The following is a 10638-nucleotide window of genomic DNA, read 5'->3' as shown; positions in this document are numbered from 1 at the left end:
TGACATGACCATTTGGCGCTTCAAAATCTACAAACATATTAGATCAGCAAAGTCACAAGGTTGTAATTACAGCAATGTAATAGAAATTTGAATCTTAGTAGCAATATTAGCAATGCCACAACTTAGTCATATGAATCCCATGAAGTTTTTATCATATAAATCTTTACACTCTTTCAAAACTTATAGTAGAAAAATCACTTCCTGTTTTTCAGAATAGATTGTTGAGTGTGATCAATGCTTGGAAAACCCCTTTTAAAAGAGATAATCTATGCTTTTTCTAGAAGTTAGCTGACCGGGATCCTGCTATAAGATGTCTTAAACTATGAACTTTTTGAAATTTCTACATTGTACCTTGGAAAGTGAGAGCCCATAAAGAAAACAATAGTACCAGTCTATAAAAACCACGTGTCTGGCTTTTTCTATAAAAGTTTCCATGCCAATTGTCTTACTATTTATTCTGTTATTTTCGACTTTGTCTTGGATTACATAGAAGAGGGAGATAAATACAAGATACTGTGAGACTTGTACCAAAGACGGCAATGTTAAAAGTAGTAGTCTTGGTTAGAGGCGGTTCTGGGTATATTCTCGTTTGTCATTATAGTCGTATTATCTCAACTTTGAGTTCATGATCTCCGTCAGGGAATGCCAAGCCAGAGATTGCCCCCTCCTTGCCTTGAGGAGGTTGTGCACTTGGGTTTGTTGCTTGTCCTTCACATGCCTCCGCATCATGGGTAGAATGTACACCATAGAAAACATAGAAGAGAACTGCCAATAGAGTCCATATTCCAAACCTTTCATAGGACTCTTTGTCAAGAGTGCTTAGGAGAAAAACATTGAGGAAGATAGAAGCAGCAGGGAACCATGGCATGAGAGGAACCCCCCAATCTTTCGGGTGATGGACAATGGGAACAAAGAACTGAAAGAAAGCGATCAGTAGAATTGAAACGGTGCCAAATGTGATCAGACCCCACCAACTATGCTTCTTGAGATGCCAAAATAGAGAAAATCCAGTGGCACTTGCTGAGAATACTAGTAGGAAAACAATTGTTGGCAAGGGGTTGGTGACTCCAATTTTAACATACCTCCGGTAGATGAGAGCATTCGCAACAATGTAGAACACCACAAATGCACCAATAGAAATCATGTTCAAGACGATATTTAACTCGGTGAATAACGCAATGGCCGCCGTACAAACACCTATATAGAGACCATTATAGAAATGGTGTTAACATCTAGTGATGCACATACTTCTAAGCCTCTCTACAAATAGTAGACTCATGATAACAAATTAAACATTATACAACATATACAACACTTATATAAGTTCAAGTGAACTAGTTCTCTACTTATAAGAACACAAGCTATTAACAAGTGTAACCTACCATGATGATATGGAAGAGGAAAAGAAGAAACATAGATGGAAAACTTTTTGACCTCTCAAATCATCCACCATCTATCTTATGATTCAAAGCAATAATGAATGGCTCATAAGTACCTTCCTTGAGGTCTTAGTATACGGAAGTTTGTTTTGCTAGTCTTACCTAGGAAGACGGTAGCATTCATGGGCGTGCCAGTGGTGGGATGGACTCGTGCAAACCAATAGGGAATCAATCGGGCTCGCCCAATAACACACAAATATCTGGCCTGACCAAGCATTGCAACCAGAAGTGATGCAAGTATTCCTAAGCTCGCCCCCACGCCCACCATGTTTGAACCCCACTTCCACCCCACCGATTCCCTAAAAGCCTCTGGGAAAGCCGCTGAATGTCTCCCAATCTGTAATCATTCAGAGAGAAACAAAAACAATTAACCCATTACTTTCATTCTTTTCCCTCAATCCAATACTTACCTTATCAATGAAAAACTTAAAAAAGAAAAAGAAAAAGAAAGCATATTTCTGTAATGATAATAGATCGAGTGGAGAACCGAAAGATGAATAAGGAACATCGTTGCAATTCTCTATCTAATCAACTGTTGAAGACTTAATAAAAGCGCCCATCCACTAACACCTCAAAAGCATTCACCCATGAAAAAGTTTAATATTCCCTATGCTCGTCCAAACCAGTCGAATGTCTAACACTACTAACTGATTTATACCCATATATATTAAAAACAAAGGAGGCACATTTTGTCCAACAACAGTTTGTACTCGCATAACTTTAACAGGGCAATCAAAACCTTTCTTAAAAGTGCGTGCCGTGACATGAGTCAATCAAATAAATTATTATTATTATTAGACAATAATAGTGATCTGAAATATGAGGCATGAATTTACCTTATCGTAAGGCAAGAGAAGGCAGAGTGAAAGGGACATGAGGCAGTAGAGCAAAGAAACTATTATCACAGATCCAGAAAGTCCGAGAGGAAGACTCTTTGCAGGATGTTTGATCTCCTCTGCCATTGTAGAAACTGAATCATACCCTATGTAGCTGAAGAAAACCGTTGCAGCTCCCACGAATACACCTCGCGCCCCAAAGGGTGCAAATCCTCCTGCTAACTCAGAATTCTCTGATGTATTACTCAGATTGTGGAAATCTCCATAATGGAACCCCGCAACTATAATAAATCCAAACAAGAGCAGGTGGAAGAAAGTCACCACTATGTTCAACATTGAGCTCTCTTTAGTGCTGCAAACATTAAAGAAGCTCCATCAAGATTTGGGAGAAAAAAAATATTGCTAATTATTCACAAATATTCTGACTGTGGAACATTGATAGAAAATCAGGATGAGTATCAAACCTGAAATCAATACAAATTCTTGTGGCTACTTATTTTAGTTCTTTTTGAATAATCGTATTACAAATCAACTCAACTGTCTTGAAATCTATTGAATAGATCAAGAATCACAACTTAAAATTCTACATTACATGTTCCTATTGAATAGATCAAGAATCACAACTTAAAATTCTACATTACATGTTCCTTTAGAGTTGAGCTTGAATCTTCATGTTTGAATCCAAAGAGACATGATATGAAACTAATTTTAGCTTTTTTTGAACAGCCACACTAAATTGATAATCATTCACAAATACTATGTTCATGGAGGCATCACCATTAAATGAATACAAGTTCTTGCAAGCACAAGCATGAGACTAACTATAACTGCTTTTTAACAACAGCACTAAAGACCCCCTCAACTTTAAAAACTAACTACTAAAATAAAAAATAAAAACATACAATAAGTGTCCCTTCAGATTTGAACTTGGATCTCCATGTTCAAACCCAAAGAGAATGACCTCACCAGGAACATTGAGTATCAATATCAATTCTTTTATTTTTAATCAGTTGGAAGTATTCTGTTTCATTCAAACATTAACTTGAAATCAATGCAATACAAGTTCTTGCAAGTACTAATTTTAACTCCTCTTGAACAAGAGCACTAAATTTGAATTTGAATTTTGAAAACACAAATATAAAACTCATGGTAATTTCATTGAAATAACTACTCTGGAACTCATCTGAGAAAAGCTAAGTATCACAACACCTCACAATAGATATCTATTTAAATATCAACTTCAGTCTCCTTAACCAAAACTCAATGTTCAAACCAAGATTGATAAACCATAGATCCAAAATTTCTGAACTTGCAGCAAGTCTTTCGAGATGAATCAAAACCTGTAACAGAGGCACAAAGTAAGTAACATGACCAGACCCACAGCCAAAAAATCAAGTATATTGTATCCATCAGCCAATCCTTTAACCGGCAATCGCCAAGCATTCTCATGCATTATCCCAAACACACTTGCAAAATTCGAGGTGAAACTGCGGGCAACAGCAGCATTAGACAACACATACTCCATCAGTAGATTAGCTCCAGCAAAATACCCTGCAAATTCACCTGTTCCCAATCATTTTTTCCCAATGTCAGAACGCCTCAAAAAAGGTTTTAAAAAGAAGAAGAGAAACTCAAAGAAGTGAAGAAGCAATAAAAGCATACCAAAAGTTATGCGAAGATAACTAAAAGCTCCACCGGCCACAGGAATCTCCACTGCAAACTCTGTGTAACAGAAAGCTGAAAGCAAAGCACACAGCCCTGCCACCAAATATGACACCACAACAGCAGGCCCGGATTTATCACGGGCAACGGTGCCCGTGGTGACAAAAACCCCTGCCCCAAGCATTCCTCCAACTCCCAACGCTATCAAATCATACCACTCCAATTTCCTCCTCATATCTGCCCCTGACCGCTGCCTGACCTGCGTCATCTCTTGCACAGGGGTCAGCGTTGCCCCTGCCCGCTCCATCAGCCGCCTCGGTGTCTCACTCAGAGCGTTTTTATAACTCAAACATCCCGAAAAAGAACCACCCATATCTTTCCCACCATCATCCTCCATGACAAGATCCTCCTTTCTTTACTCTCTCTGAAAAAAATTCAACCTTGCAAGAAGAGAGTCACAAAATATCTAATCTTTCAGTCTTTATATATCACCTTTCCCTCAGAAACATACCATCCTACCTACATAAGCATATCATATCATCCTTGTGTTTATGAGATGACGATTGAATCTTCAATAAAGAAATCCTTCAAGAACAGACCTTTGGGTAGATATACAATTTACAGACTCCCAGCATAAACATATCATCCTGCCCACATAAACACATTTCAGATAAAGATTGAATCTTTCTCACACATAAACATATCATCCTACCCACATAAACACATTTGAAATAAAGATTGAATCTTCAATAAAAAATCCCAGACTTGTGTGTAGATATGAAAAACTTAAAGACTCCCACACATATCATACACATAAATACATTTGATATATAAAAAAAAATTCTTCAAGAACAGATTTTTGTGTAGATATAAGATTTACAGACTCCCACACATAAACATATCGTTCTACTAAAGATTAAATCTTTGATTGAAAAATCTCACAAAAAGACTTACAGACTCCCACACATAAACATATCGGCCTACCCACATAAACACATCATTTGAAATAAAGATTGAATCTCGAATAAAAAAGAATCCTCAAGAACAGACTCTTGTGTAGATACAAAGTTTAAGACTCCAACAAAAAAGAGACTCGGAAGGATTTAACAAGTTAATTGAATGCAGAGCAAAGGTTTGGGTTTGTCCTAAGTGGATGAAGGGACAAACCAATTTCCTCCCAACTGTGACAAAGCATATCGAGGAATGGCGGACATGAAAATAATTTGCATTCCAGATGGAAGGAGATAATTCGAAGCTGCGAGAGTATGAAAACAAGAAACACTATGCAAAGAAAGTGAGCGGATGTGATGTACTTATAACACCCATTCTCCTTAAAAAAATGGGCAGGGCAGGGCTATTATTTTTTGAGGCCGTCTGAATCTCTACCTACTAGAGTCGTGGACATTAAAATACGATTGAATGATGATAGGCATATGGGCACACCATTAATTATTCAAAAGTAGCATGAACAGTAATCCCCTAACCTCAATTTGAGAATGGTTGACAGTTAATGTCAGTTTCCAGTGAATAGAAAGAATGCTTATTCCTCAAAACAGCTTTACGCAGTATAAACAGCACCGAAAAAACACCAATGCTCATGCTAAGGTTTTGGATCCTCCATGGCCCTTGCAACTTGTTTGCCTGAAGTGGGTCCGTTAGAATCTGATTTAAACCTGGTTGTACTCGTCTAAACTCAACTGTAATGAATCCATTTCTCCCTTTGAAGACCATGGAAATTCACATTTATTCACTGTTCTCGCATATGGTAGGTCATGCACCAGTATTCTATAGTGTGATACTATAAGGTCGTTAAAGTCAAGATTTCAAGCACTTTCTAAAATCAGCATAAGCATTTTACAGTGAACATTAAAAGAGCCAAGGAATAAAGTGACTTGTACTCATTCTGGCTTATCTTCGCTTCTTTCCACAGCAACAATGCTTACAATGCTTTTCTCTTTACGTTTCTACTTCTCTCCATGTGTAAAATAAAGCCCACTCACACATTATCTAACATTCCTAGTTGACTTCTCTCCTCCGTATTAGGGAAGAAGGGTCATAGTTGTAAAGGGACTAATAGTTGTACAGTTACTTGTGTCTTATTATGTCATGTAATGTATTATATTATGTATTGTGATTATATAATCTGTATGAAAATTCAAAAATATTGTGATAATATAATCTTGTATGAAAATTAAAAGAAAAGGAAATGTTAGTTAAAATAAAAGTAACTTTACTAAGAAGTGAGAAAATAAGTTTTTTTTTTGTTTCAAACAAGATATCATAATTATTCATTTTACTTGTATTTCTAAAAAATAACACTTTTAGTTGATAAAATAAGAGCGTCACTTAAACAAGTACTGTTATCTTGGTGAATAAATAATAGTCTTACATGTATAACTATTAGAATAGTAATGTATATGACTTGGAGTATTTTGTAGGAATAATTTTTTGATGAATAGTCCCTTTTCTATTTGTTAAAATATGAAAGTTACATATTCATAGTCCATTTTGTATTAATAATTTGTCTTATCACAAATATAAGTATTGAACATAATAAATATCATGTATTTTTCCATGAGTTATGCGAGATTGTTTGAAAAGTTTGTGTTCAATTATTTGTCCATTTAAGTAGGATATAAGTTATATTTTATATAATAATATGATGTTTTCATAACAACAAATAATTTTCTTGTATTCAACTATTGGTCCTTTTTGTTGGATATAAAAGTTAAAGATAACAAACATTTATGATTACTAATAGGTATTTGGTCCACTTAAGGTCATATATGTTATATTTTACATATAAATATAGTATTCAATTAACAATAAATGGTATATTTTAATTCAATTACTAGGGATTTTTAAATTAAATTTCGGTTTCAAATCTTTAAAAAGAAATTTTGACACTTTACAATACACATGCTATTTTATTGAGTTGGATAATGTGTCACACCTTCAAACCTTGGTTGTAAGTAACTACCTTGTATATTTTACATTTCTAAAAAAATAAAGATTTTATTATGTTCCATGCAACCACTACATGTTGACAAAGTTAGTCCCCACAACTACACATCTAACAAAATTGAGATATGTTAATAAAGAAATGAGAACCTACCAAGGAAAATGTTGTCCTCTATGTTAGTAAGACTTTCATTATTTCATCTTTCTTAGGTTTTTGGTCTATAAAAATAGGGTTAAATATCATAATCCCTACATCAAGGTAATGATATTGTAACACAAATATAAATAATAGCGTATTGGTTATTAATGAATATATATGCATATTTGATATTTCTATTAAATGATATCAAGCAATTTCAAAACATGAATATTTTAAATGTTTAACTCTCAATTCCATCTCTTATAGATCATGACATGCAACAACTAAGAGGATGTTTCATTAAGGGTATTGAAATGGTTAACTAAATTATTTTGTGTTTAGCATTTCAAAACTCTAATTGAAGCAACCAAGTTGGTTATCATATACAATTACCTTTCTAAAATAGGCACAAACATTTAATAAATAAAAAATATTGATTATAATTGCATTCCTAGCCTCTTACATATGAACATGTAATTTTCCTTTATCGATATCTAATTTATTTTGTCTTTTCAGATGAGTATAGTCTTCATGTGGAGGTGTTATAAAAATATTATAGCTCATATTGGTTAGAAGGTTTGGGGTGTGTGTGTGTGTGTGTGCGATATGATTGTTCCTATTATTAAAATAATAGCTTATTAATTACAAATGAATATATTTTCTTGCTAAATATCTCTATTATATTATGTCAAAATATCTCAATAAATGTATCTAATTAGTTTTAATGTTCTCAATTTGACTCGTACAGTTCATGTCATTTGACAATAGAAAAGATGTATAACTAAGGATATTGAGTTGAATGCTTAGCATATTTTTATTGGAAACTACAATCAGAGAAATTGTTATGATGTCATTCATGTCAAACCTATTGGAGAGACATTTACTAATTGTGTAGAGTGCCATATTATTGGATTGATGAAGAGGGTTTGGAAAGAAGAGATCATGAGATGACCTAGTGGAAGGTTGAGTTGAGATGTGTTAAATATCATAGAAATACAATGGGCACTTGATAAATTAGTCCTTGAAAAGATAATGTGTTATTCAATCAATACATAAAGTGAAGAAGATAGTTGGATGAAGCTAAGAATTGAAACAAGTTAAAAGGATAAGTTTGATCAAGTATCAGTATTGCATGGTCAATGAAGGAGCTGAAGTAGAAGATTAAGGAACCTATGTAGATGTCGAACAAAATAGTTCAAGCCAAGTGTTAGTTACTATCGAGAAAATGTATAAAGAAGTGTTGTAATGACCAAGCATAGTAATGTCTGAGCAAGCCTATTGATGCCGAGTGAGATAGTATTTAATGCCCCACCTAGAGATCCTTGGAACAAGGATGAATAATAGCCAATATTTTCTTAAACAAGCATGGAATTAAACAACATCAACATGAAATCCATCATAAGATTGCAATGGATGACTTAACCAACCAATCCAAGAAACCAATGAATCTCCAAGTGTCGCTACTTACTAACACGTCTAAAACCAACTATGAAAGTTTACGAAAATGAGAAATCAAAGATATCTGACTTATTGGGGCCTAAGAAAGAACACATCCTGAGAGGGTACCCAAAGCAACCTTCAACTATTGACCAACAAGTCTGGAGATACTTGTTTGCTTGAGAAAATTTTGGCAAAGATATATACTTTTCCAGTATTGTACAACATTTCCTAGTACTATAGGGTGATACTTTTCTAGTATTGCGTGATACTTCTTATAAATACTAGGTGATACTTTCAGGGAGCGCATGATAGACCTTACTATTATCATGTGATACTTTACCAGTGTGACACAATAGAAATTATAACTACTCTGTGATACTTTCTAGTATTGTAAGATATATCTCCTTAAGGCATGCAATAATTTTCCAACATTGTCTGGGCAATGTTGACCCTCTATCACCCAGGAATGCAAAGAAACAACTTGATGAACAATTAGAGGGGGAAAAGAGTTAGAACCTCCACACTAGGGAGTACTAGATCCATAATAATCATGGCTTGAACACTCGAATGAATGTACAATAACTAAGCACGTTGAAAGGGATGAATTAAACATCTAATCACCTAATCCATAACATCTAATGATCATGCAAAAGAGTAACATCACAATAACATACATGAATGTAAATCAACTATCTCTATGAATTGAAATAATATAAATCACATGGAAACATACTCTAGAAGATACAGAGAACCAAGCGAGCATCTAGCTCTGGAACTAAACAAGGAGAAAGGCCAACTCTGTACATCATTTCCCAATAGTGGTAAAGGTAGCTACACATCCCAACCACATGGAACCTATATACCCACTCAAATTTTTCTGATGGAGATAGTGATCCGACCTCAAAAACATGCAAGACAATTATCCAAGGCTAACACTCATGCCAAATAGTATAGAGGAATGAACCCAAGATCATGAGACAATGCAATACAATAGGTCCTAGTCAGGAACTCTATGGGTCTACTATGTAAGGATTTTGGTGGAGAGTAGGTTGCTTGGCATCATGGAGCCCAAGCTAAATATTCTACAAAACTCTCCCCAGGGAGGCCATCACATTGTGCCCTCAGAAAAATGCCATATAAACACATGCCCTCGGATATACCACCAAGCCTATATGCTTGGATCAATCACCAGGTACTCACATTTTAATTATCTTAGTTTTATTACCAAGTAATTTATTTAGTCATCACTTATTTAGAAACCTCTTCACATTATTTGCTCTATTGTGAGCCTAGTGAAAGCATGATCTTGACTTTCAAACTCATATTTACAATCCACCCAATAGTCTTCAACATTGGTAATGTGTTTGATCACACTCCCACTCTGCAACACATCCCTATCATATCCATTTAGATCAAATATAGGTCTCAAGACCTCATACATCTCCAATTTGTATTTCACCTCAAACACTTTGAGCATATTCTTTGCATCAAAGCAGGACTTGCAACTGTAAGCTCCTACTTTCATAGGGAACTCGTATCCTTTCTTCTTCAAGCTTCTACTTAGCATGTTCACCTGGATCACCTGGCTCACGATCTCTATCAGCACAATCATGTCACTCGGATACCTGGGTAGTTTAAGGGGATTCCATCAAAAGCTACAAAATGCAAATATGAGAAAGATAAGAACTAGATAAAATAACATTCAAACTGACTAATAGTTGCCATTGCCTCCGAACTAAATCTCCTCTATGGGCATCCTTGGAGTTCCCTACAAATTCTCATTGTGAATGTGTCATTAACTTTGACATACTCCACATAACTATTTTGCAATTGCAAACATGGATAGAACTCATAGCACTTCACATCATCAGGAAAGTTTTCTATTCTCGAAAGGTCCAACCATAACTGTAGAGATGCTAGCATGTAAGTTAGAAAAGAAGACATACAGAAAGTGTTGTAGAACTTTGTGGTATTGAGATCATTGGAAAGATTTTCACTTACCTCATGATCCCAATCAATATATTGTGTATCTGAACAAATAACCTGTACCAAAATAAAATATTGTTCAATGAAATTTAGAGCTTCTACCTCACCTTTCAATCTGTGTAGGAGAACTAGAATATCTACAATCTCAAGTTTGAGATTAGTACCAAATAGAGTT

At 35.0% G+C, this 10638-nt stretch overlaps 1 protein-coding gene across 6 annotated transcripts; it reads right to left on the bottom strand.

The window, feature by feature from the left end:
* Positions 1-393: 393 nt before the first annotated feature.
* LOC149532614 (cationic amino acid transporter 6, chloroplastic-like) lies at positions 394-5731 on the bottom strand. Of its 6 annotated transcripts, none has more exons than XM_089803264.1 (7): positions 5105-5222; positions 4537-4584; positions 3938-4377; positions 3616-3838; positions 2276-2627; positions 1542-1776; positions 394-1197 (listed from the first exon to the last, which is right to left on the bottom strand). In XM_089803264.1, the coding sequence occupies exons 3-7, from the start codon at positions 4332-4334 to the stop codon at positions 596-598; spliced, it is 1809 nt and encodes a 602-aa protein (XP_089659390.1). In that variant the 5' UTR covers positions 4335-4377; positions 4537-4584; positions 5105-5222; the 3' UTR covers positions 394-595. The 6 variants fall into 6 exon arrangements, with proteins under 6 accessions (XP_089659390.1, XP_089659391.1, XP_089659388.1 ...); XM_089803265.1 differs by lacking the exon at positions 5105-5222 and adding an exon at positions 4892-5037; XM_089803262.1 differs by lacking the exon at positions 5105-5222 and adding an exon at positions 5422-5731 and having other exon boundaries at positions 3938-4584.
* Positions 5732-10638: the final 4907 nt, after the last annotated feature.

The sequence above is a fragment of the Cupressus sempervirens genome, chromosome 10 (genome assembly GCF_028749045.1).
Source record: "Cupressus sempervirens isolate cs-2001-9-10 chromosome 10, ASM2874904v1, whole genome shotgun sequence".
Taxonomy (NCBI): Eukaryota; Viridiplantae; Streptophyta; class Pinopsida; order Cupressales; family Cupressaceae; genus Cupressus; species Cupressus sempervirens.
The sequence above is the reverse complement of the archived record's forward strand: the minus strand, read 5'-3'. Positions and strand labels throughout refer to the sequence as shown.